Genomic DNA, 27,918 nt, shown 5'->3' on the forward strand with positions numbered 1-27,918 from the left:
ATGTTGGATTGCGGCATTTGAAGACTTCTAACCTAAACCTAACAAAAAAAACTACCAAAACTCAAAACTCAAGCAAAGCTTGTTCAACTTCAATCAAATTTCCATTTTTTAATCAATAGCAAGGGATAAGCTCCATCATTAATCCCTGCCATGTGAAACAAATTCAAAGTAAAAGTGAACAATCATAACAAAATACCAGCCTATTGCACTAAAGCTTTATCAAGCTATTAACAAAACAAAAAAAAAGGTGAAAATAGCTTACAGTAAATACAGCTTTTAGGTTGTTTAGCCGGTCTATGTCTTTCGGAAGGCCTGAGCTCGCCCATCGAACTAGGTAGTTTTCACTGCAAAAACAAAACTCCATTTTAAATTTTAATACTCCGAACACACTTGCACACAATCCTCACTACGTCTTCTATCCATTAGTAATTCACAAATGAAAATATGTATTTTTAGGCAGATTTTGGTAACAGAAATCATTATGACATTAGACTAACAGCACTAAAATGAACTGTGGAATGCTAAGCCTTATGAAAAATATACTCTCTCAAGTTCATGAATGCTATTAGACAGTAGGCATCCATACCAAAATATACATTTTAAATGTACTCTTCATTGCCACACCCGGAATGCATTTCATTTTACAAACCAAAGATAGGAAGCAAAACAGGACCATGGATGAGAAGAATCATGAATTAACTGCAGGTTTATCCAAAGGTAAACAAATAAGCGATTAAGTATTTTGAAATTGCATAGGACACAGTATTATAAGGCACTGTAACAGAACATTCAGTTCAACAGGTCCATGCTGATGTTTAGACTCATCAAGAGACTCCTTCATCTCAGCCCATCAACATATCCTGCTGTTCCTTTTTCTCTAGCTTCCACCTAAATGTGCAGACCTGAGCGGAGGCACCAGCAGTGGCGGCAGAGGATTAAAGTTCTCTGTTGGGGAAAAGCTAACTTTATTCAGCTGAGATGTAGACTAGGAACAGCTGCCTGAAGGTAAATCAGTGCCAAACCTGTGGGAGGCATTCAAGGAAGAGATAATGAGGGTTCAGAGAAAGTATGTTCCCTTAAAGAAAAAGGGTGGGACGAACAAATCCAGAGCCCCCTGGATGTCAAAGGGCTTAAGGGAGAGGATAAAGGAAAAAAAGTAACGCTTATGACAGTTACCGTCAGTTCAAAACTGCAGAAAACCTAGAGGAGTAGAAAAAGCATGGGGCAAAATAGAAAAAGAAATTAGGAAAGCAAAGCGAGGGCACGAAAAAAATTGGCAAGTAAAATCAAGGAAAACCCAAAGGTTTTTTTTATAACTACATAAAGTGCAAGAAGATAACTAAAGAGTAGGGCCTATTAGGGACCATAACGGTAACCTGTGTGTGGAGGACGTTGGTTTAGTTGTGAATAAATACTTTGTGTATGCTTTCCCAAAAGAAAGGGACAATACAGACATTGCAATCAGGGAGGAGGAGTGCAAAATATCAGAAGAAATTAACATAGTGAGAGAGGAAGATCCCGAGGCCCGGACAAAGTGCATCCTCAATTGAAAGAAGGGAGGAAATAGCGAAGGCTCTGACCAACATTTTCCAATCCTCCCTGGCTGCAGGGGTGGTGCCAGAGGACAGCTAACATTGTACCACTTGTTACAACCAGGTGAGAAAGGTGTCTAGGGGTCTTTCTCAGCCTTCACCTGGTCTTACTGTAACAGGGTTTAATTTTAAACACACCATGTTTTGAGCTCCCCCTTGGTGAATCTTTGTTCACCGCTTTCCAATTATAAGACAAAGAAATAAACACAAACAGGCCTTCGTAGGTTTAAAGAAAAGTGAAATGTATTAAAACTTAAACTCTAATTCGGTTGACACCTACGCCGTGCCACATGCTAGCATGCATACGCGATATGCACATGCAAATCGAGACAGAAAAGGGAAGAAAAGTAATGTGAAGAGGTTTCAGGCAATATCAGAAGAGTTTCTTGTTACTGTGCTTCAAGCTCACTGTAGTCCTGTTGTAGGTAGTTCTTGCTTGTAGGTCATTCTTGCTTTTCGTTGGGGCCCAGTATTCTTAAACCTTGTTCACTGTAGAAGACTTTTCTCTCTTGGGGTTCGGGTGTCTTCAATGGGTTTTCAGTTCCGTGAGAAAAAGATGGGAGCAGACTCTCAGTCCAGGAACCAAGAGCTTTCTGAGTTTTAAAACTCTGTGGCAAGTTCAAATTCAAAGAAACTCCAACAGTCAGTTAGTCTTGTGACTAAACTGATCTGACCATGTCTGTTTGTGTATTCAGCCATTTTAGCAGTTAACCTGGAATGCTAGCCTCTCCACCTTCAACGTCTGGTAATGTAAAGTGCATTGTGGATTAGATTGGAGCAGGGCATGGCCCTTTGTCCTTTCCAATTACTGTCTGTTATTATGCAAATGTCTTTCCAGTCAAGGGTCCGGTGCTTTTTTTTAAAAAAACAAGTTCTTTCTTTACTCCAGTGACAGGTTAAAAATCAACATTCATGTGGCGAAATAGAAGCGCCTCATTCTTGGCAGGCGGGGGCCTGCATGACACCTCCACACCCAGGGGAATGAAACGCGATTTGAAAAGACACGGCGCATTTCATTAAAAGGTTTGAGAGAAATATAAGATACAGAAAGAAAAACCATGCATTTCTCTCATTCATTTCCATTCATTCATCACTTTTAAAGCTTTTAAACTTGTCTTTTCTGGGTGCCAGTGCTGCTTTAATTTCTCCTTTTTGGCATCCCTGTAACCATGTAGTTCTTTGGGGAAACTTTTCTTCAGTTTGCGCATAGCCATGACTGCCGAGGGTTTTGTTCCTGTTGAGGCAATGTTTTTTCCAGGAGTTAGTAGTGGGTGGGTCTATCCTGAACTCTCTTTCAATGCTTTGTTGAGTCATGCAAAGGCTTTTGCCTTCAGGGGATGGGTGGTTCCCTTTTTCTCTGACTGTGGGGGATGATTCTTTGTTAATCACCCCTTTGTTCTCTGGGACACTTCTACCTGCAGGTATGTGTGCAGACCTGACTGCACTCTCCTGTGGCACTTCGACCAGATAAGGCATCACCCTCACAGTTTTGTGCACCCTGGAGGTCTCTCTTTGTCTCTGCAGGTTCCTGTAAATGTTGTTAGCAACTCCGGTGGGGTGCTTCTACAGTCTGCATTTACATAGGAGGATGCGGGGTCTAACGATTCAAATTTGTCTGGGTTGGCTGACCAGACTGTAGGGGTTTTCATCCGGGATTCCTCCCGGACTTCCATTAACCTGCCCTCTTGGTCACATTTTTACCTTCTCTTTCTAAACTTTTGCCAGCCGTGTGCCTGCCTGTCCCTCTTTGTCCTTGGCGGGGGTCCCTTACAGTTCACCAGCCCTCTGCTGGAGGGTCCTCCTAACACCGGTACCGAACTTAGGGGTGAAGGTTTCACTGTAGGTTGGGGTTTCCCCTCAACCTGGCACATGTGGCAACTCCTGCCGAACTCCCCCACAACTTTGTGGAGTTTTGGCCAAACTGCTGCCTTACGCGAGCTTTGGTCTTTCATATACCGGCATGTACAGCCACTGTAGTCCTGTTGGCCCTTCTTTATATTGCTCCTCGGTACCTCTGTGGCACCACTAACTGGTGAACTACTGTCCACTGCTTGCCCTCAGGTCTGCGAGGAGAACTCCATTTCCTCATCAGTACCTCATTCTTTAAATAGTAGCAATCAGGGACTCCCTCTGCTTCACTTTCAGATTGGGCAGCCTGTGCTAGCTCTCACAATACTGGGTCAGCTTGCTGAGCCTCACCTGGGGAAAATCCATTTAATTCATTCCCTGGGTCTCCTAACTTTCCAAAGAAAATCTCGGACATGCAGACCTCATGTCATTTGCCTGCAGTGCCAATGCAGACTCCTCTGGGGGAGCTGGTTTGATCAGGGCCTGATCTACTACACATTCAGGGACACTGCAGGGGATTGTCTCCTGCCACTCTCTGACCTCCTGCGGTCTTCCTTTCATTACTGGGGGGGCCACCGCCTTCACCCCCGCCAGATCATTACCTAGCAACAGGTCAACCCCGTCCACAGACAAACTAGGGACAATTCCAACAGTCACCAGTCCCAAAATGAGGTTGCATTCCAGGTGCACCCGGTGTACAGGTACAGGCATACACTGCCCTCCAATGCCATTCACCACCATTTTGGCATTCATGACACTCTCTGGGAGAAAGGTCAGGCCTTTTCTCAGTAAACGGGATCTAGTGGCCCGTGTCCCTTGGAATCACTATGGGCTTGCTTGTCCCACTCGAGGGGTATGAGGTTACTTTCCCTTCCGACACCCTGATAACCTTCAGGAATCGTATCAACTTTTCCTGCACTGGTCGTAGTAAGCTTCCTGGGTTGCACTCTTCCCTTAACTAATGCCACAGCTTGTTCTGTTTCTGCACTACGCGGGTGTGCCCTGATTAACCCTACCGGTTTTCCCTTTAGTTTCCAGCAGTCAGCCTTTAAATGCCCTGCCATATTACAATGGAAGCACACAGGTCTCCGGGCCTTACTCTTGCTCATGGCACCTTCCTTTTTGGCTGGAGGAGGACCCGCTGTGTCTCCTGCTTTCCTTTCTCTCCCAGGACTGCCTGGGTAGAGATCACTTTCCCACCCTTTGTCCTTTTCAGATTTGTGGGGGTGATTAGGAAAGGTTCTCGCCTGGGAAACCGACTTATAAATTAAAACAAACTCATCAGCCAGAACGGCCACTCACTAGGCTTCCTGAACCCGCTGCTCCTCTACATGGGTCTTTATTGAGAGTGGGAGAAAGTTTTTAAATTCCAGAATTACTTCTCTGAGAGTCTCATAGCTGAGCTGTATTTTTATAACCCTCAAGTCACTGGTCAATAGCCAGCTGCTTACTTCTTTCAAACTCCAGATAAGTTTGATTGGCTTGCTTTTTGAGGGTTCTAAACCTTTGGCGATAGGCGTCGGGTACTAATTCATATGCCCTGAGGATAGCATTTTTGGTCAGTTCATATTTTGATGAACTCTCATCTGGCAGCAAGGAATAAACCTCATGGGCTTTTCCGATTAGCTTGCTTTGTAGTAAAAGAGACCAGGTCTCAGCGGGCCATTTTAGATGCCTTGCCAGTTTCTCAAAAGACACAAAAAACACTTCCACATCTTCCTCATTGAATTTTGGAATTAGTTGGGCAAGTTTTAGCAATTTTGCACCCAGCTCTGAATTCTGCTCCTCTACATTGACCATGCTTTCACTGGAGTTACTCTGTCGCCCCCTAGTTAACTCAAGCCGCTTCAACTCTCTTTCCTCACATTCTTTCTGGAATATTCTTTTTTTCTTCTGTCTTTCTGTTTCTTCACGTTCCTTCTGGAAGGCTCTTTCTCTTCCCATTCTTTCTGGAAGGCTCTCTCTCTTTCCTCAAATTCAAGTTTCCTCTGTTCCTTTGCAAACAATACCATGTCAGATTCTGCTTCTAACCCTGTTTCAGTGTCTTCAGATTCAAGGGAAAAATGTTTGGCCACTAGCCTTAGGATTTAGACTTCCTAGCCTTGCCATGTACAGTGATCCCACACTGCTCAGCCATTTTCCTCAACTCCTGCATAGACAGTGCTTTTAACTTATCCCAAGTTACTTCACCCTGGCTTGGGCAGCCACTCACTTCAGTTGCAGATATGTTAGTATTCAATCATGTACAACCACCAGAAAACCTATATTACTCTTGCTCTTTTTTTTTTGATTGGGAACAATTTGGCTTCCAACTTCCAATTTCTCGTTTGTGGGTAAAAATCCTGGATGCTTGCACCCAAATTTCTGTTAAGACCAGGTGGGAAAGGTGTCTAGGGGTCTTTTTCAGCCTTCACCTAATCTCATTGTAACAGGGATTTAATTTTAAACACGCCATGTTTTGAGCTCCCCCTTGGTGAATCCTTGTTCACCGCTTTCCAATTATAAGGCAAAGAAATGAGCACAAACAGGCCTTCTCAGGTTTAAAGAAAAGTGAAATTTATTAAAACACATTCTAATTGGGTCAAGCCTGTGCCCCACACTAGCATGCATATTGAGACAGAAAAGAGATGAAAAGTAAAGTGGAGAGGTTTCAGGCAATATCAGAAGAGTTTCTTGTTACTGTGCTTCAAGCTCACTGTAGTCCTTTTATAGGTAGTTCTTGCTTGTAGGTCATTCTTGCTTTTCATTGGGACCCAGTATTCTTCTTAAACCTTGTTCACTGTAGAAGACTTTTCTCTCTTGGGGTTCATGTGTCTTCAATGGGTCTTCAGTTCCGTGAGAAAAAGATGGGAGCAGACTGGACAGAGAACATCTCTGTCCAGGAGCAAAGAGCTTTCTGAGTTTTAAAACTCTGTGGCAAGTTCAAATTCAAAGAAACTCCAACAGCCAGTTAGTCATGTGAATAAACTGATCTGACCACATCTGTTTGTGTATTCAGCCATTTTAGCAGTTAACCTGGAATGCTAGTGTTGCCACCTTCAATGTCTGGTAATCAAAAGCCCATTGTGGATTAAATTGGAGCAGGGAGTAGCCCTTTGTCCTTTCCAAGTACTGTCTGTTACTATACAAATGTCTTTCCATCAAGCGTCTGGTGGGTTTTTTCAAAAAAGAAGTTATTTCTTTATTCCAGTAAAAGTTTAAACATCAATGTTCATGTGGCGAAATATGAGTGCCTCATTCTTGGCAGGTGGGGGCCTGCATGACACTGTTTAAAAGGGGAGAAAAGCCGTCATGTCTGACTAATATGATTTAATTTTTTGAGGAGTTAACAAGGAGAGTCAATGAGGGCAGCACATTTAATGTAGTCCATATGGATTTTAGCAAGGTTTTTGAAAAGGTAGAGACTAGTCACAAAAGTACAAGCCCATGGAATCCAAGGAAAAGTGGCAAGTTGGATACAAAATGGCTCAGAGGGAGGAAGCAAAGTGTAATGGTCGAAGGGTGTCTGGGTGACGAAGGGTGTTTTCATTGGGGTTCTGCAGAGCTCAGAAGTAGGTCAGTTCTGATCAAAGGTCACAGACCTGAAAATTAACTCTGTTTCTCTCTCCACAGATGCTGCCAGACCTGCTGTGTATTTCCAGTACTTTCCGATTTTTATTTCAGATGTAGATCCCTTGCTTTTTGTGGTATGTATCAATGATTTGGACTTGAATGCAGGGAGTGTGATTATAAGAAGTTTGAAGATGATACAAAAATTGGCCATGTGGTTGATAATGCAGAAGAAAGATGTAGACTACAGGAAGATATTAATGGACTAGTCAGGTGGGTGGAGTTCAATCCAGAGAAATGTAAGGCTAACTTGGCAAGGGAATACATAATAAATGGAAGGATACTGAGAAGTGTTGGGGAACAGAGGGGCCTTGGAGTGCATGCACACAGGTTCCTGAAGGTGGATAAACAGGTAGATAAGGTGTTCAAGAAGGTATGTTGGCCTTTATTAGCCTATGTATAGAATGTATGAGCTGGGAGATGATGCTGGAACTGTATAAAACATTAGGTAGGCTGCAGCTGAAGTACTGTGTGCAGTTCTGGTCACCACACTGCAGGAAAGATGTGATTGCGCTACAGAGAAGATTTACGAGGATGTTGTGTGGATTGAAGAATTTTAGTTATGGCGGAAGATTGGATAAATTAGGGTTGGTTTCTTTGGAACAGAGGAGGCTGAGGGGAGACCGAACTGAAATGTATAAAATCATGAGGGGTCTCGATAGAGTGGATAGGAAGGCCCTATTCTTCTTTGTTGAAGGGTCCACAACAGGGGGCATAGATTTAGGCTACGAGGTAGAAGGTTTAGAGGGAATTCAAGGGGAAATTATTTCACCCAGAGGATGATGGGGATCTGGAACTCAATGCACCTAAGAGCCAGAAACCCTCATAACATTTAAAAAGTACTTGGATATGCATTTGAAGTGCCGTAACCTACAGGGCTACAGACCAAACGCTGCAACGTGGATTAGGCTGGACATGATGGGTTGCATGACCGCTGTCCATGCTGTACCGTTGTACGGTTCTAGGGTGCGGGTGACACACACAGACACACACAGACACACACACACAGAATGTGAGCGGGGAAACGGTATGCACCCGATCAGAGACCCCAGCAGAGGCAACGAATAAAAGCGAGATAGTGAGGTAACAGCACAGACGCTATCGCTGTATTTCCAAAACAAGCAACGACTGAAGAGCAGGTACTTTTATTTTTAGTAGTTTAAACTAGGACTAGACAACTATAAACTAATTAAGTTTATAGATAAATTAATTTATTGCTTAATAAAATTTCAAAGTAAATATTTAAGAATATTAATACAGAGCAGATCCAGAGACATGAATTAAAATTAAGAGTTTATACAAGTTATTAATTAGATTCTAAAAGAGGGAACAGAGATTTTTCCTAAGATCACAGATGGACAGCAGAAACCTGTTGTTTGCAATTCCTGCGTCAGGTGGGAACTTCAGACACTTCATGTGTCTTAGGGGACCACGTGTGTCGCAAGTGTCTCCAGATGCTTGAGCTCAGGATTTCCGAGCTTGAGTGCAGCTGGAGTTACTGCAGACCATCAGGGAGGGTAAAAATTTCCTGGCTTGTACACTCCAGGAGGTGGTCACTCCATAGGCAGTGAGAGTTCAGGATAGTAGATGGGTGGCCATCTGGAAGAGTAGGAAGAGGCAGGAAGTGCAGGAGACCTTGGGATGTGTACCACTCTCAAACTGATACTCAGCATTGGAGACTGCTGGGAGTGACAACACCTTGAAGGAGTGCAGTCCAGACCATGGCACCAATGGGAAAGGGATTGTACAGGAAGGAACACCAGAGAGTAGAAATGCAGTTGTTACAGGAGATTCCACAGATGGGGTGCAGAAAAGAATTTCTATAACCGTCACTGTGAGTCCTGCATAGTGTGCTGCCTCCTTGATGCCTGGGTAAAAGACATCACAAAGGGAGTGCAGAATAGTCTGCAAGTGGAAGGGAGTGAGTCAGAAGTTGTGGTACACATTGGTACCAACAACATACAGAGAGCAGGTATTGAGGTCCTTTGATCAGATTTTCAAGCTAGGAAGGAAGTTAAAAAGTAGCACCTCAAAGATAGTATTCTCTGGATTACTCCCAGTGTCAAACCCCCATGAGAGTAGAAATAGGAAGATCACAGAATCACAGAATAATACAGTGCAGAAGAGGCCCTTTGGCCCATCAAGTCTGCACCGATGCATTAAAGACACCTGACCGGTCTACCTAATCCCATTTGCTAGCACTTGGCCCATAGCCTTGAATGTTATGACGTGCCAAGTGCTCATCCAGGTACTTTTTAAAGGATGTGAGGCAACCTGCCTCTACCACCTCCCAGGCAGTGCATTCCAGACCGTCACCACCCTCTGGGTAAAAAAGTTCTTCCTCAAATCCCCCTTAAACCTCCCACCCCTCACCTTAAACTTGTGACCCCTCGTAACTGACCCTTCAACTAAGGGGAACAGCTGCTCCCTATCCACCCTGTCCATGCCCCTCATAATCTTGTACACCTCCATCAGGTCACCCCTCAGACTTCTCTGCTCCAGCGAAAACAACCCAAGCCTATCCAACCTCTCTTCATAGCTTAAATGTTCCATCCCAGGCAACATCCTGGTGAATCGTCTCTGCACCCCCTCCAATGCAATCACATCCTGCCTATAATGTGGCGACCAGAATTGAACACAGTACTCCAGCTGTGGCCTTACCAAAGTTCTGTACAACTCCAACATGACCTCCCTGCTTTTGTAATCTATGCCTCGATTGATAAAGACAAGTGTCCCATATGCCTTTTTCACCACCCTATTAACCTGCCCTTCTGCCTTCAGAGATCTATGGACAAACACGCCAAGGTCCCTTTGTTCCTCAGAACTTCCCAGTGTCAGGCCATTCATTGAATACTTCCGTGTCACATTACTCCTTCCAAAGTGTATCACCTCACACTTTTCAGTGTTAAATTACATCTGCCACTTTTCTGCCCATTTGACCATCCCGTCTATATCTTCCTGTAACCTAAGACACTCCACCTCACTGTTTACCACTCGGCCAATCTTTGTGTCATCCGCGTACATACTGATCCTACCCCCCACATAGTCATCTATGTCATTTATATAAATGACAAACAATAGGGGACCCAGCACAGATGCCTGTGGTACGCCACTGGACACTGGCTTCCAGTCACTAAAACAGCCGTCTGTCATCACTCTGTCTCCTACAGCTAAGCCAATTTTGAATCCACCTTATCAAGTTACCCTGTATCCCATGTGCATTTGCTTTCTTGATAAGTCTCCCATGTGGGACCTCGTCAAAGGCTTTGCTGAAATCCATGTAAACTACATCAACTGCACCACCCTCATCTACACAGCTGGTCACATGCTCAAAAATTCAATCAAATTTGTTAGGCATGACCTCCTTCTGACAAAGCTATGCTGACTATTCCTAATCAAATTTTGCCTCTCCAAGTGGAGATAGATTCTCTCCTTCAGAATTTTCTCCAATAGTTTCCCTACCACTGACGTGAGACTCACTGGTCTGTAGTTCCCTGGCTTATCTCTACAACCTTTCTTAAATAGTGGGACCACATTAGCTGTTCTCCAGTCCTCTGGCACCTCCCCCGTGGCCAGAGAGGAATTAAAAATTAGGGTCAGGGCCCCTGCAATCTCCACCCTCGTCTCCCACAGCATCCTGGGACACAAATCGTCCAGACCTGGAGATTTGTCCACTTTTAAGCCTTCCAAAACCTCCAATACCTTGTCACTCCTTATGACAATTTGCTCAAGAACCTCACAGTCTCTCTCTCTAAGTTCCATATCTACATCCTCTTTCTCTTGGGTGAACACAGATGTGAAGTATTCGTTCAACACCCTACCAATGTCCTCTGGCGTCACCCACAAATTTCCCCCTTGGTCCCTAATGGGTCCTACTCTTTCCCTGGTTATCCTCTTCCCATTGATGTACTGTAGAATATCTTGGGATTTTCCCTACTTTTAAAAGCCAGAGCTTTCTCATATTCCCTCTTTGCTCTCCTAATTGCTTTCTTAAACTCCATCCTCCACTTCCTGTACTCCACTAATGCTTCCATTGATTTGCTCTCCTTGTATTTGCTAAAAGCCTCTCTTTTCATTCTCATCGTACCCTGGATGTTTCTGGTCATCCATGGTTCTCTGGGCTTGTTGCTCCTACCTATTACCCTGGAGGGAACATGTTGGGCCTGTACCCTCCCTATTTCCTTTTTGAATGCCCCCCACTGCTCTTCTGTAGATTTCCCAACAAGTAAGTCTTTCCAGTCTGCCTTGGCCAGATCCTGCCGTATTTTACTAAAATTTGTTCTCCCCCAACCCAAAACCTTCTTTTGCAACTTGTCTATTTATTTCTCCATAACAAGCTTAAATTGTACCACGTTGTGGTCGCTATCACCAAAATGCTCCCCCACCAACACATCAACCACCTGTCCGGCTTCATTCCCCAGAATTAGGTCCAGCACTGCACCCTCCCTTGTTGGATCCTCTACATATTGAGCTAAAACGTTCTCCTGTATACATTTTAAGAACTCCACTCCATCTAAACCCTGAACACGATGACTTTCCCAATTAATGTTGGCAAAGTTGAAATCACCTAATATAATTACCCTATTATTTTTACACACCTCTGCAAATTGGGCACATATTTGCTCCTCAATTTCCCGCTGACTATCTGGGGGTCTGTAATAAACATCTAGCAATGTGGCTGTCCCTTTTTTATTCCTAAACTCTACCCATAAAGCTTCATTTAATGCCCCCTCCAAGATATCATCTCTCCTTACTGCAGTGATTGACTCCTTAACTAATATTGCAATGCCGCCTCCTCTTTTACCCCCTCTATCTCGTCTGAACATTCTATATCCCGGGATATTGAGTTCCCAATCCTGCACCCCCCTCAACCATGTCTCCGTGATGGCTACTATATCACAATTCCACGTGTCAATCCTTGCCCTTAACTCATCCGTTTTACCTGCAATACTCCTGGCATTAAAGTAAAGGCCTTCCATCCTGGTCTTACTCCCTTGAAACTTACTTCCGCTGTATTCCCTCTGACTTGTTCGCTTTCCTGTGTTTAGCTGTGTCCCTATTCTGCTAGGAGTCTGCATCCCCTCCCCCTGCCGAATTAGTTTAAACTCCTCCCAACAGCACTAGCAAACCCGCCAGCAAGGATGTTAGTCCCCCTCTGGTTCAGATGTAGACCGTCCCGCTTGAACAGGTCCCACCTTCCCCAGAAACGGTCCCAGTGGTCCAGGAATCTAAAACCCTCCCTCCTGCACCAACTCTTAAACCACGCGTTCATCTGTGCTATTCTCCTATTTCTATATTTGCTAGTACATGGCACTGGGAGTAATCCAGAGATTATAACCAGAGAGATCCTGCTTTTTAGTCTACTGCCTAACTCACTGAATTCTTGATGCAAGACCTCATCCCTCTTTCTACTTACGTCATTGGTACCAACATGTACCATGACCTCTGCCTCATCACCCTCCCCATTCAGGATGCCCTGCAGCCGTTCAGTGACATCCCGGACCCTGGCACCAGGGAGGCAACACACCATCCTGGAGTCACTTTGACGGCCACAGTAGCACCTATCTGTTCCCCTGACTATAGAATCCCCTATTACTATTGCTCTTCCTCTCTTTTCCCCTTTCTGTACAGACAGGCTGCTTGCGGTGCTAGAAGCTGGGCTCTGTCCGCACTCCCTGGAGGAACCAGCCTTATCAGCCTCCAAAATGGAATACCGATTTGCAAGCAGGACCCCAGGGGACTCCTGAACTACCTGCCTGTTTCTCTTGGACTGCCTGGTGGTCATCCATTCCCTTCCTTCCTCAAGTACCTTCAGCTGTGGTGTGACCATCTCTCTATACGTGCTATCCACAATGCTCTCAGACTCGCGGATGCTCCACAGTGTTTCCAGCCGCCGTTCCAGCTCTGAAACCCAGCTGCAGCTGGACACACTTCCTGCACACATCCCGGTCCCGGGGACTGGAAATGTTCCCTGATTCCCACATGCAGCAAGAGGAGCAAACCACGGTTTTAAGCTCTCCTGCCATGACTAAACCCTTTAAATTTAAAACTTTAGAAGGCTATCATAATTAAAAAGATAGGGAGGATCAACGTGTGGCTTGAGGCATGGTGCAGGAGAGAGGGCTTCAAATTCTTGAGTCATTGGCACGAGTTCTGGGGCATTCAAAAGGGCCGGGTTGTACATAAACAGGACTGTCCTCAACGTCCTCGCAAGGAGCTTCACTAGTTGGCGAGCAGTTAAACTGAATTGGCGGGTGATGGGCACTAGCATACCGAAACAGAAAAGAGGAATAAGGGGCATAAGGTGGCTAGTACTCGGGAGGTAGTACCATAATAGACAGCAGCAGACTAAGAAGGACTACAAGGAGTGCAAAGACTTTAGAATACATGTAGGTAAACACTCTAAGCGTAGTGAATAAGGTTGGTAAGATAAAAGCACAGACATGTGGGAATATGATGTGGTGACATTAACAGAAATGTGCCTTAAAAATGTTGAGGACGGGGCACTTAATATTCAACGATAGAAAGTGTTCAGAAAAGATAAGGAAGGAAAAAAGGGAGGTGGGTTGCTTGTACTGATTAGGGAATTGGATAGGAGGATGTCCTTGAGTATTGGATAGAGAGGATGTCCTTGAGAGGGCAAGAGAGACTCTGGTTGGTTAGAATTGAGAAACGAAAAGGGTATGATCACACTATATATTCTGTAGGCCTCAAAATTGGGAGAGATTGAGGAGCAAATGTGCAGGGAAATCAGAGAGACGTGCAAGAACTACAGAGTGGTGATATTGGGGGATTTCACTTACCCAAATATTGAGTGGGATAATGCCAGAGTAAAGGGTAAGGATGGGGAGAAATTTCTGAAACTTGCTCAGGAACACTTCTTTGGCCAGTATGTTAGTATGTTCTGGTCCAACTCGGAAGGAAGCATTGCTGGACCTGGGGAATAAGGTGGGTCGAGTGGACCAAGTGTCTGTGAGGGAATACTTGGGTATGAATGATCATTGTATCATTAGGTTTGGATTAGTAATGGAGAAGAGCAAAGAATATTCTACAGTAGAACTTCTAAATTGGAAGGGCGCTAACTTCAAGGGGATGAGAGGAAGGGAGTAAAATTGAACCTAAGATTGCCAGGAAAAACTGTAACGGAACAATAGGTGATCTTTAAGGAGCAGATGTTTCAGTACAGGCTAGGTACATTCCAACAAGGGCAAACGGTAAGGGAACCAAAGCCTGGGCACCTTGAATGATGAGGGGAATAAAGACTATGAACAAAAAAAAAAGAGGGTCTATGATGCATGTCAGGTGAATTCATCAAGCAAGAACCAGGCCAAATACAGTAAGTTGAAAGGGGAAGTGAAGAGGAAATTTGGACTGGCAAGGAAAGAATATGAGAATAGAATGGCAGTTAACATAAAAGGGAACCCAAAAATCTTCCACCACATGTAAATAGTAAGCAGGCAGTAAGAGGTGGAGGGGGACTTATTAGAGACAAGTAGAGTAATACATGCTTAGATGTGCAGGGCAAGGCTAAAATATTTAATGTGTACTTTGTATCAGTGTTTACTAAGGAAGCAAGTGCTGAAAAATATCAGTAGAAGTGGAGATGGTAGAGGTAATGGATGGGTTAGAGTGGATAAGTTGCCTGATCCAGATGGCTTGCATCCCATGTTGCTAAAGGAAGTGGCAGTAGAGATAGTGTAATGGGATGCCATAAGCTTACAATCTTCCCTAGGTATGGGGGAGGTGGCAGAAGACTGGAGACTGGCAAATGTGACATGTTTGTTCAAAAAAGGGTGCAAGGACATTCCTAGTAACTACAAGCCAGTCAGTTTATCAGTCGTGGGTAAGGTATTAGAAACAATACATCAGGGGGAAGAAACAGGCATTTGGAAAGGTTCGAGTTAACTAAGGAGAGCCAGCATGGATTTATAAAAGACAGATTGTGCTTGACTAATCTAATCACATTATTTGATGAAGTAACAGAGAAGGTTGATGAAGGGAAAGCAGTGGATGCTATCTATATGAATTTTAAGAAAGCGGTTGTCAAAGTACCATATAAAAAGCTGGTAAACAAAATTGAGGCTCACGGAATAGGTGGGTCAAGTGTCAGCTTGAATAAAAAACTGGCTTATGGACAGTGCTACGAGTGATTCCTTTCTTTGTTAAATTTTGAGGGATTGTGTTTTAAAACTGAAAAAAGGATTCCATAGATGCTGGAATTTATATTTTTCTTTAAAAAAAAAAGGTCATTGTAAAGGTCTCTTGGACTTGCTTGCAAACACCAAATACTGGAAGTCACTTGTCTTCATATAAATACCCAACAGAGACTTTTTGTCTTGACAAAGATGTTTACGGAGAAATGACAGGTCAAGATGTATACGGGTCAGGAGGCTTGACTCTCGAGATTGTTTTTGTTTTCGCTTTGGACAGTCAGTTGGAGTTTTAAAAATCAACCTGAAGGACTAAACTCAGCCTTTTCCATTTCTTTGAAAAGGCTGCCAGTTTTTCCATCTCTTTGAGAAGCTCTTCGAAGCGAATGTAAGAAATAGAGAAACTGATGATGCATTCCTTCTGAAAGGCCTGCCTGAAACCCCGGTTGCCGCATTTATCCTGAGATACGCTGAAAAAACCTGCCAGATAAATCCTCGATGCCGCCTGACCGAATTGCTCCAGAGAAAGATCCCAGTGACAACCATCTATGCGAATTTGGGACACCAAACCAAAAAAACGACAACTGACATCTTTCCATATCTTCTCTTTTTTCTTCAAGAATTAGCAGGTCAAAATATTCATTTGTCTTTTTTTTTTGTAACAGGGCTCTAAAAAGAAAATCTCTATTTTTCGGTTAACTGGCGTATGTGTGTGGCTAAGGTAAAAGTGAACTTTCATATTTCAATCTGTATGTTAATGCTTTGCTTCGTAACTGGTTATGTCTTGTTTCATCATAAACTGATAGTTTTGTTTATTAAAGAAACCTGGTTGGTGTATTTTATTCTGGGATAAAGAGTAGAGTCTATGATTGTATCGGTAACTGGGTAAACATTTAAATATATGTTGTGACTTGTGGAGAAGTGGAACTAGAAAAGACAGTGCACTCCTCCCACCTCAGTCTCAACACATAATTGGGGGCTCTCTGCTGGATAACCCAACAATTGTAAGTGGGTAATAATAATTGAAAAGAGGAAAAGTAAAAAAAAAGGTTTCTTGTGCAATAAAGTCTAAACCACCGGAATGTCTTCGTTAGTTGCTACAACCTTTCTGGGGATGATGTATCCCTGAGTGATTTGAGAAACTTAACCAAGGTTAGACTAAAGGATTTCGCAGATCTGTTGGCATTAAAGTTAAAACCAGAAGCTAAGAAAGCAAACATAATTAAAGCAATAGCACAGCATTTGCAATTGGAAGGCAGCGGCAGCAAACCAGAGGGTCATGCAGTTGAATTCGCTAAAGTTCAGTTACATTTCAGGCAGCTTGAACTAGACAAAGAAATAGAAAAGGCAATAGAAATGAAAAAAACTTGAGCTTGAGGAGGAAAAAGAATTGGAAAAACTTAAGCTTGAACAGGAAAGAGAACTGACCATGAAAAAAACTTGAAATTGACAGAGAGGAAAGGACAAAAGAGAGAGCATTTTAAAGAGAAGGAAGGAAATTTGAAGTTAAAAAGCTGGAACTAAGCCAAGAGTGGCCTTGACTCCAAGGAAAATTCTGGTGAGGAAAAGATCTGACTCCAGCCTAGGATCCAGTGGACGGCTGTTTAAAATTGTACACGCCCTCCCAAAATTGAGGAAAGGGACATAGAGGCATTTTTCATTTCTTTTGAAAAGATAGCCAGACAGATGAAGTCACCAAAGGAAAGCTGGACACTGCTTATGCAAAGCAGGTTGATGGGCAGAGCTCATGAAGTTTATGCCATGCTTTTTAAGGTGGCTTCTGCAGATTATGAGATGGCAAGAAGGACTGTTCTCACTGCTTATGAATTAGTCCCTGAAGCTTACCAGCAGAAATTTCGGAACTTCCAGAGACAGTCTGGGCAGATTTATATAGAATTTGAGAGGGTAAAGCAAATTAATTTTGATTGTTGGACGCTGGCACTAAAGGTAGAGGTCACATACGAGAATCTTAGGGAAATAATTCTACTGGAATAATTAAAAAATTCACTCCCTCTGTTAATAAGAACCCGTGTAGAGAACCAGAAGGTTTCAACAGCCAGACAGGCAGCGGAAATTGATGATTACAAGCTTGTTTATAAGCTCAAACCCTTTGTCCATCACCCCCACAAACCCAAGGAGGATAGAAGGTGGTAGGGTGAAAGGAAGGCAATTAGCTGGGGACAAGAGACAGCTAGGAACACCCCAGGATCTCCTCCTCATGCCAGAAAGGAAGATGCTGAGGGTGGAAGTGAGGTGCGCAAGCCTAAGTGTTACCATCGTCACCACCTTTGTGCAGAATTCTGGAAGTTGCGGGGTAAACACATGGGACTTAATGAGGTACACAAAGCCAATGTAGAAAAAGGGGCCTTGACCAAGAGTACGACAGATCAGGCTGTAGCTCTGACTGCAACTGTAAGGCCAAGTACAAAAACTGCGCTGAGTGCGGGGGACGTGAACAGGATACCTGAGAGTAAGAGGGAATCTGTGTCAAAACGAAAAGTAATTCCTTATCCTTGAAGTTAGGCAAGTAAACCTATAGTTATACTTAGAGATACAGGAGTCACCCAAACTCTTTTGCTGGGAAAAAGGCATAACCTTTCCACCAGAGAGCGCGCTGAACGCCAAGGTTTTAGTGAATGGTATTGGCAAGGAATATATAGCCGTACCTTTGTATCAGGTGCACCTACGGCATGACCTAATGTCTGGAACGGTAACTGTAGGAGTTGCCCATAGTTTGCCTGTAGATGGAGTTGACCTACTCCTGGAGAATGATTTAGTCGAAGCTAAGGTAGTAGCTTCTCCAGTAGTCACGGAAAATCCAAGTGAAGTTAAAGATAGAACAGTTGCAGGAAAAGGTTCTAGGAGTGTTTCCTTCATGTGAAGTGACCCAAGCAATGGCTTAACAAGTTCCATTGTCGGAGGTAAAATTGGCACCACAGTCAGATAGTCGAATATCTGAAACTTTCTTTAGGGATTTGGAAAATCGGAAGGAAATGTTCAGCAAGTCTGCTCTGATCAAGGCTCAGCTGGTCTATCCAGGGATAAATAAAGTGGCACAATTGGCTCTGACAAGAGCTGAAGCTAAGGGAGTTCCGGAAAGATACTATATTAAAAATGGGATTCTGATAAGGAAAAGGAGACCTCCTCACAGACCTGCGGACGAGGAAAGGACGGTAGTTCACCAGATAGTGGTACTGCTGGGAAGTATTAAGGATAGCCCATGAAATTCCTTTTGTGGGACATGTGGGGATCTGGAAGATCCAATCACGTATCAGTCAACATTTTTACTGGACAGGTCTTTCCAAGGATGTGGTGCAGTTTTGCAAAACATGCCATACGTGCCAGATTGTGGGAAAACTGCAACCTGCCATAAAACCGGCTCCTCTAATTCCCATACCAGCTTCTGGGGAACCATTTAGTAGGGTGTTGGTAGATTGTGTAGGACCTTTACTGAAAACCAAAACAGGACACCAATATATACTCACGATCATGCATATGGCTACTTGGTTCCCAGAGGCCATTCTCGAGAACAATTTCTGCTAAGATAGTGGTAGAAAAGTTAACTCAGTTCTTCACTAGATATGGATTACCGATTGAGATTCAGTCGGATCAAGTTTCCAATTTTATGACTAAAATTTTTCAGGAATTTTTGGATAATTTGGGTATAACACAGTTATAGTCTTCAACATACCACGCACAGGCACAAGGGGCATTAGAAAGGTACCATCAGACCTTCAAAATAATGATCAGGGGCATACTGTCATGAATATCCCCATGATTGGGATAAAGGACTAGAATTTCTTTTGTTTGCCACCAGGGATTCACCTAATGGACATGAGATAAGAGGTCTTCCAAAATTATTTAAAGAAAGGTTTTTAGAACAGAGGGACCAATCTTCTGTGCTAGATTATGTAATCCATGTTTCGGGAACGGCTCAAGAGAGTCTGCAAAGTGGTTCAGGAACACCTTAAAGCTTCCCAAACAACTATGAAGAGACGGGGAGACGAGCATGCCAAGACCCCGAACATTTCAACCAGGGAATGAGGTGTTAGTATTACTACCTTTACAGGGTGAACCGCTGAAAGCACGGTTCAGTGGTCCATATAAAGTGGTTAAAAGAATTGGTCAAGTAAGTTATTTGATTGACGCCCAGATCACCGGAAAAAGAATTGGCTGTGTCATATCACTATGTTGAAACAATATAATCACTGGAAGGAGGATAAGCAAGTACAGGTATATCAGGTAGTAGAGACAGTGAAGGATGAAAGGGATAGTGAGGATAAGGCAGAAGGCGGCTTAGACAATTCTCAAATTGAACCTCCAACTACCTGGTTAGCTAATACTGAATTGTTAGGGAGATTGGACACTATGCTTTCATACTTATATGCAGAATAACAAAAAGACCCAACAAGGTTATTTATAGCATTTACGGGGTCTGTAGGAACAAACCAAAATGTACAACCTTAGCCACACATGATGTGGATGTAGGGGAATCCTTCTTTCCTATAAAACAGCATCCTTATCGGTTAAGTCTAGAGAAACTGGCCCAGGTAAAAGCAGAAATCCAATACATGCTGGAAAACCACCGATTTGAACCCAGTCAAAGCAGCTGGAGTTCTCCAGTCGTGTTAATGCCTAAACCTGACGGTTCAACTAGATTCTGCACAGACTACAGAAAGGTTAATGCAGTAACAAAGGCAGACTCCTACTCAATTCATCGCTTGGAAGACTGTATTGGCAGAGTGGGCAGTGCCACATTCCTTACAAAAATAGATTTGTTAAAGGGATACTGGCAGGTCCCTTTAACCTCCCGAGCTAAAGAAATATCGGCCTTTGTCACACCAGATGGTCTTTTCCAATGCTGAGTGATGCCATTTGGGCTAACAAAAAATGCCCCAGCCGCTTTTCAGAGACTAATGAACCAAGTGGTAGCTCGTGTTCCTAACTGTGTAGTTTATCTTGATGATGTGCTGGTATACAGCGACACTTGGAAGGACCACTTGAAACAACTAGAAGCTCTGTTTAGAAGATTACAATCAGCTGATTTAGTGATAAGCCTTGTCAAAAGTGAATTTGCAGAAGTCAGAGTAGCCTGCCTCGGGCATATAGTAGGGCAACTACAAGGTTGCCAAGAACAGCAAAAGTACAAGCATTCCCCAAAGAACAAAGAGTTTTCCACCCCGAGGACTAAACGAGAAAAGTTTGTACCAAATTTTAGTACTATAGCTGCTCCACTGACAGATTTGCTACTAGGAAAGAAAACCAAAGTACTATGGTCAGGGGAGTGCCAAGCATCTTTTGAGAGGTTGGAAGCCATTTTGATTAATGAACCAGTGTTGGCTGCTCCAAATTTCATTAAGCCTTTCAAGGTAGCAATTGATGAAGTCCTGTTGCAAGACGATGAATCAGGTATAGAAAGGCAAGTGGGATACTTTTCCAAAAAGCTAAATTGACACCAAAAAAGATATTCAAGAGTGGAAAAAGAGAAACCCTGGGTTCATTACTATTATTATTAAGCATTTTGAGGTCTATATCCGCCACGACTACAGAGAAACACTGGTATATACTGATCATAACCCCCTAGCCTTTGTGGAAAAATTCAAAAACCAGAATGCCGGACTATTCCGAAGGCGTTTACTATTGCAACCTTATCATTTAAAGATTATCCACATTGCTGGGCAGAATAATGTGATTGTAGATGCTTTATCCAGAATTTAACTTTGCTTTGGGTTATCTGAGTACAAAGATGGTACAAAGCAGAAGTGTTTTCGCTACAAGCGAAGAGTGAATGAAAATGAGTGTGTAAATGTGTTTAATATTTTTTTCATCTTCTATTCTTCCCACACTTTGTAATGAAAACACATTGAAAAGTGGCATTTCATTACTCCAAGGGTGAAGGTGTTACCAGTGCCTCTTTATTTTGTTAAATTTTGAGCACTTGTATTGAAAAACTGAAAAATGGATTCTCTAGCTGCTAGAATGTGTGTGTTTTTTTAAAATGTTGTCATAAGGTCTCTTGGAGCTGCTTGCAAACACAAAGTACTGGAAGTCACCTGTCTTCAGATAAATATCCAGCAGGGGCTTTTTGCCTTGCGAAGATATTTACAGAGAAGTGACAGATCAAGATTTATACGGGTCAGGAGGCTTGACTCTCGAAATTGTTTTTGGTTTCGCTTTGGACAGTCAGTTGGAGTTTTAAAAATCTTTGAAAAGGCTGCCAGTTTTTCCATCTCTTTGAGAAGCTCTTAGAAGCAAATGTAAGAAATAGAGAAATTGATGATACATTATGCCTGAAAGGCCTGCCTGAAACTCCGGTTGCCGCATTTCACCTGAGACACGCTGGAAAAACCTGCCAGATAAATCCTCGACGCCGCCTGACCGAATTGCTCCAAAGATCCCAGTGACAGCCATCTCCGCGAATTTGGGATGCCAAACCAAAAGAAGCCAATCTTTCCACTTTTCTTTTTTTCAATCAAGAATTAGCAAGTATTTGGTCAAAGTATTCTTTTTTGTCTTTTTTTGCAACTGAGCTCTAAAAAGAAAAACTCCATATTTTTGGTTACTTTCATATTTCAATCTGTGTGTTATTGCTTTGCTTCGTAACTGGTTATGTCTTGCTTTATAACAAACTGATAGCTTTGTTGTTTATTAAAGAAACCTGGTTGGTGTATTTTATTCTGGGATAGAGAGTACAGTCTACGATTGACCGTATCGGTAACTGGGTAAATATTTAAATATATGCTGTGACTTGTGGAGAAGTGGAACTAAAAAAGACAGTATATATATATATATATATATATATATATATATGACTTGGATACAGGAATACAGAGTAAAACTTCAAAATTTGCCAACGATATCAAACTTGGGGATGTAGTTGACAGTGAGAATGATACCAATCGAGTGTAACAGGACATAGATAGCTAGAATGGGCAAACAAGTGGCAAATGGAATTTAATATAGAAAAGTGTGAGGTAATGCATTTTGGCAAAAGGGATAGAGAGAGCAACATAGGCCAAATGGCACAGTGCAAGGACAGAGGACTTGGGTGTTTCTGTGCATAGATCTTTGAAGGTGGCAGAACATATTGATAGTAGGTAGCAAAGCATATGGATCTTGGGTTTCATAAATCGAGGTATTGAGTACAAAAGCAGGGAAGTTATGCTGAATTCTAGTCATCACACTTTAGAAAGGGTGTGAGGGTCCTTGAGAGGGTGCAGAAGAGATCTACCAGAATGGTTCCAGGGATGAGGGATTTTAGCTACAAGTTTAGGCTGGAGAAGCTGAGGTTGTTCTCCTTGGAGAAAAGGAGACTGAGGGAAGATTTGATAGAGGTGTTTAAGATTATGACAGGTTTAGATAAGGTAGACAAAAAAATGGCTGTTCCCATTAGCTGATGGCACAAGAACTAGGGGACACAGATTTAAGGTTTTGGGCAAGAGATGAAGGGGGGACGTGAGGGAAAACTTTTTTTATGCAGCAAGTGGAAATGACCTGGAATGCACTGCCTAGGAGAATGGTGGAAGTGGAGACAATTAATGATTTCAGAAGGAAATTGCATGAGCACTTGAGGCAAATAAACTTGCAAGACGACAGGGATAGAGCAGGGGAATGGGACTGATTGGATTGCTCTACAGACAGCTGGCATGGATTCAATGGGCCAAAATGGCCTCCTTCTGTACCATAATGACTAAATGCATTTTTGCTATTCACCTCCTCTACTCCTTGTGGTAGTGAGTTCCACATTCCTACCACACTCTCAGTAACCAAGTTTCTCCTGAATTCCTTAGCGGAATTTTAAGTAAATATTTTATATTTATGGCCCTATTTCTGGTTTCACCTGCAAGTAGTGTTATGATCCTGTAGTTTTTTTTTGGGAAGAATGCGGAGTACCCTTAAGGCTGGAAAAGAGCTGTACTGTTTGAAGGCAGCAAGCTCTAAAGACTGAGTCAAAGAGTGCATTCTTGTTGCCTTGGACACAACCATTCAGAGACTACGATTCAAAGGGTGCATTCTCATTGCCTTGGATACAGCCACTCAGACTGGGCATCGAGAGAAACATTTGTTACAATTCAATTTTGAACTGTCTTATAGTGCAAACAGCTTATTCTAAGAAGAGACACAGACAGCTGTGTGTTAGCACCTGAAAGAAGGGCTCTCAGCCATTTAAACTGAAGGAAGAGAATTTAGTCTGTTTATTTATTATCTCTCAAAATTCTAAAAAAGTCAAGCCAAAACAGAGATTGCTGATATTTTAAACTGAAGGAAGGGAAGTTAGGCTGTGACAATCTTTTATCCCTCAAAAATTCTAAAGCCAAACTGATTCATTTAAAAAGTACTTGCAAGTCGTTAATTGTTGAAATTCATCGCTGGAGAAGGAAAGCATCACTTACTGCTGGAATTAGACTATGGACTTGAAGAACCTTTTTTCCCCATCAGACGGCTGTGAGGACTTCAAGCAACCTTGGACTTTCTCACCTCCGCCAGGAGCGTAAATTTGCAAGGACTCTATTTTTTCTATTTTAAATGTTGTTTATATCTTCATTGTGTTTAAGAATTTAGTTTTTCTGATTAAACAGTTAATTTGTTCATTTAAAGACACCTGGTTTGGTTAGCCTCATTCGGACGTTAATAGATGGTACAATTTGGCTGGGACATTCTTTAATTTGGAAAGTTTAAAATGATATAATTGGTGATCTGTGGAGAGACAGGATTGAATTAACAGTGTGTTTCTCCCCCCCCCCACCCCACAATCAGAATCATATATTTTGATTGGGGGCTTTGACTGGAGCGGGCGGTCGCAACAGTAGAAACATCACCTCTACGGCTACCCTTTCATAATCTTAAAGAGCTCTATTAAGTCTCCTTTCAAGTTCCACAGCCTGTTCAGACTTTCTGATAGTTGTAGCCCATCAGTTCTGGTTCATTCCAGTAAATCATTTTTGAACCTTCTCCAGTGGCTCTACATCCTTATAATATAGCAACCAGAACTGTTTGCAGCACTCCAAGTGCAGTCTAATCAAGGTTCTATACAAGTTTTAACATAATTTCTGCTATTCAAATTCAACCTCTAGTAATGAACCTCAGTGCTCTGTTTTTTATGGCTTTATTAACCTGCATCGCTGCTACTTCTAATTTCTGTAACTGTGTCCGCAGATCCCTCTGCTCCTTCATCCATTTAGACCTTATTTTCCAAGGCCTTTTTCTTCTTCCTACCAAAATGTACCATCACACACTTATCAATATTGAAGTTCCGTTGCCAATTACATGATCATTCTGCAAGCTTGTCTTCCTGTATTTTTCCATAGTCCTCCTCAGTATTAACTAAGTCATCAGCATATTTTGAAATTGTACTTCCAATTCCCAAGTCAAAATTGTTTCTGTAAATGGTGAACAGTGGTCCCAGCAGCGACCTTATGGAAAATCACTTCTCAACTTTTGCCAATCTGAGTAACTACCTGTAACCTCTACTGTTTTCTGTTTTGTAACCAGCTTGCTCTCCATCTTGCTGCTTGACCTGAATCCACATGTTCTGATCTCCGTCATGACTTTACTATGCGATACCATATCAAAGGCCTTTTATTAATGCAAATACATTATGTCTACTACATTACTCTTATCTACCCTTTCTGTTACATATTCAAAGAATTCAATTAAGGTTGGTCATTACTTCTCTCTCCACGTCTTTATTTTCAGCACTTTTTCGGCCCTTTTCTCTTCTCTTCCATCTTTTCCCTCACCCAGCTGTGCTACCTATCAGTTCTCCCAATCTCAGGTACATCAGCCCTGATCCTTATCCCAAACTATCACTGCACCTCAGTTTTCTTGCCCTTCCGCTGCCATTCAGGCTTCCATCCATATTAAACAAGCCCATGGCTAGTCCCTTCTCAAGACATTAACTCACAACTGTCCCACCTTTCTCTCTCACCAACCATCCCACCCAGCACACCTGCTCACCAATTTTATGATTTGTTCACACCATCTAGTACTGCATTCCTGGATTCTTCCAGCAGGTCAACAAATATAACCCCTCTACACTGCCCTCCAGAATGTTCACGCACTTGCAAACAAGGCTGTTGCCATCTACAACATTGAAGGTGACCGCATTAACATCATGGCTTTGACTGAAACTTGGTTCACATTAGACATCTTGCCATTTACCAAAGCCTGGCAAACTGGTTATACCATCCACTACCTAACCTGCCCAAATAATGATTTAGATAAAGGAGCAGAGAGTGAGATCCAAGTTTGCAGGTAGCACCAAGTTAGGAGGCACAGTCACTTGTATAAGTAGGAGCAGGAAGTTAAAAAGGGACATAGACAAATTAAGTTAGTGGGAAAACTAGCAGATGGAGTTCAATGTGAGCAAGTATGACATACTTTGGGTCCCAGAAAGGCAAATTTGAATACTTTCTTAAAAGACTAGGAACTATGGAGGAGCAATGGGATTTCGCTAAAAGCTAGTGCACAGGCATAAAATATAGTTAAAAAGGTTGATGAAATGAGGGCTGAAATATAATGAGGACGAAGTACCCATCTGGAGTACTGTCTTCAGTTTTGGGCACCAGATCTTAGGATGGATATATTGCTGAGGGAAGTAAGGGTCGAAATTGGGGAGGTGCTGGTCATAATATTCCAAGCCTCCTTCGATACAGCGATAGTCTTAAAAGGTCAGGAAGACTGTTCACTTATTCAGAAAAGGGGAAAAGGATAAATCTAGCAACTATAGGCCAGTCAGTTTAATGTCGGTGATGGGGAAGCTTTTAGAAACAATAATCCAGAAGAAAATTAACAGCCACATGGACAAGCATGGACTAATAAAGCAGAGCCAGCATGGATTTGTTAAGGGTAAAAACTGTGTTTGACTAACTTGATTGAGTTTTAGATGAAGTTATAGAGAGGGTGGATTAGGGCAGTGCAGTTGATTTTTTTCTAATTCTTTTATGGGATGTGGGTATTACTGGCAAGGCCAGCATTTGTTGCCCATCCCTAATTGCCCTTGACAACTGAGTGGCTTCCTAGGTCATATCCGAGGGCAGTTAAGAGTCAACCACATTACTGTGGGTCTGGAGTCACATGTAGGTCAGATAAGTAAGGATACAGATTTCCTTCCCTAAAGGGTATTAGTGAACCAGATGGGTTTTTATAACAATCGATGATAGTTTCATGGCACCATTAATGAGACTAGCTTTCAATTCCAGATTTTTATTAATTAATTGAATTTAAATTCCACCAGCTGCCGTAGTGGGATTTTAACTCATTTCCCCCTGGCATTAGCCTGGGCCTCTGAAGTACTAGTTCAGTGACATTACCACCATGTCACTGTCTCCCTGTTTTGTGTTTATGATGATGTGTATTATGTCTGTGTTTGATAAAGTCCCACATATTAGGCTTATTAGCAAAACTGAAGCCCATGGAGTAAAAGGGGCATTAACAGCATGGATACAAAGTTGGTTTAATGATAGAAAACAAAGAGTTGTGGTGAATGGCTTTTTTTCCTGGACGAAGGTATTCAGTGGAGTTTCCCAAGGTTCAATGCCAGGACTACTGGTGCTTTTGATATGCATTAATAGCTTGGACTTGGGAGTACATGACATAATTTTGACATTTGCAAATGATACGAAACTTGGAAATGTGGTAAACAGTAATAATGACAGAATAGGTTCAAAAGCACACAAGACAGGTTGGTAAAATGGGCTGTACTATTCTACAATATTGGCCTTGCAGTGAAGATACAGCAGAGATACAGCAGAATCAAACCAGGGCTTAAAGGGTTAAATTAGAAGTACAAGTTGCAAAAACTTGGCTTGCATTTCCTCACATTTAGACGGTTCAGTGTGATCTAATTCAAGCGTTTAAAATAACAAAGACATTCAATAGGTTAGATACAGAGAAACTATTTCCTCTGATGGAGGAATCCAAAGCAAGAGGGAACATTAGACCAAGGTCACTCAGAGGAATCAGGGAAAACTTTTTCACACAAAATGTAGTGGAAACCTGGAACACACTCCCTCAAAGCTGTTGATGCTGGGCCAATTGAAATTTTCAAGACTAAAAGATCTCGGTCAGGTAGAGGTCAAGGGAAATTGGTCAAAGGCAAATAAATGGAGGCAAGTTTGACTTTTTTTTAATCTGTTCATGGGATGTGAGTGGTGCTGACAAGCCCAGCATTTGTTGCCCACCCCCTAATTGCTCTCAACAAGGTAGTGGTGAGCCACTTTCTTGAACTGCTTCAGTGCATGATCAAATAGAATGGCAGAACAGGGTGCAGGGGCTGAATGGTCTCTTCTTGTTGCTATATAAATTAATAATTTGCTCAAATGCAACATGATTTTATTAACTCTAAGTCTGTATCTTACAGAAAATCCAATCACTTTACTCCAAACTGAAATTACCTAGAACAGAAAAGGCAGAATGGATTTCAATTAACATTTCAGGATAAAAGTATTACTGATGTATATAATAGGCGTGTATGAAATACAGGTAATTTATATTTCATTTTTCAGAGTACGCAACAGCTTTCTGCCTGCAATCATATTAACAGCAATTGCAAAATAACGGTAAGAATAACGAAGGCAATATTCTGTCATCTAATTTTGAAAAGGGATAATACAAAGATGTTATACATTGACTCAGGCTGATTATTTTCCAAAAAGGTGAACATATTGTAGGCCTTCAGCATCTTTTCCTGGGCTTTAAAATATGACTATAACCAGACA

At 42.4% G+C, this 27,918-nt stretch overlaps 1 protein-coding gene across 2 annotated transcripts in view; it reads right to left on the minus strand.

Moving 5' to 3' along the window:
- dock1 (dedicator of cytokinesis 1) overlaps window positions 1-27,918 on the minus strand; it is a 744,225-nt gene that overhangs the window by 594,037 nt on the left and 122,270 nt on the right. For both annotated transcript variants that reach the window (XM_068052738.1, XM_068052739.1), the window contains exon 9: window positions 263-344. In XM_068052738.1, coding sequence (XP_067908839.1) covers window positions 263-344 — 82 coding nt within the window. The remainder of the gene's footprint in view (window positions 1-262; window positions 345-27,918) is intronic.

Source organism: Heterodontus francisci, chromosome 20, assembly GCF_036365525.1.
Source record: "Heterodontus francisci isolate sHetFra1 chromosome 20, sHetFra1.hap1, whole genome shotgun sequence".
In the NCBI taxonomy this organism is placed as follows: domain Eukaryota; kingdom Metazoa; phylum Chordata; class Chondrichthyes; order Heterodontiformes; family Heterodontidae; genus Heterodontus; species Heterodontus francisci.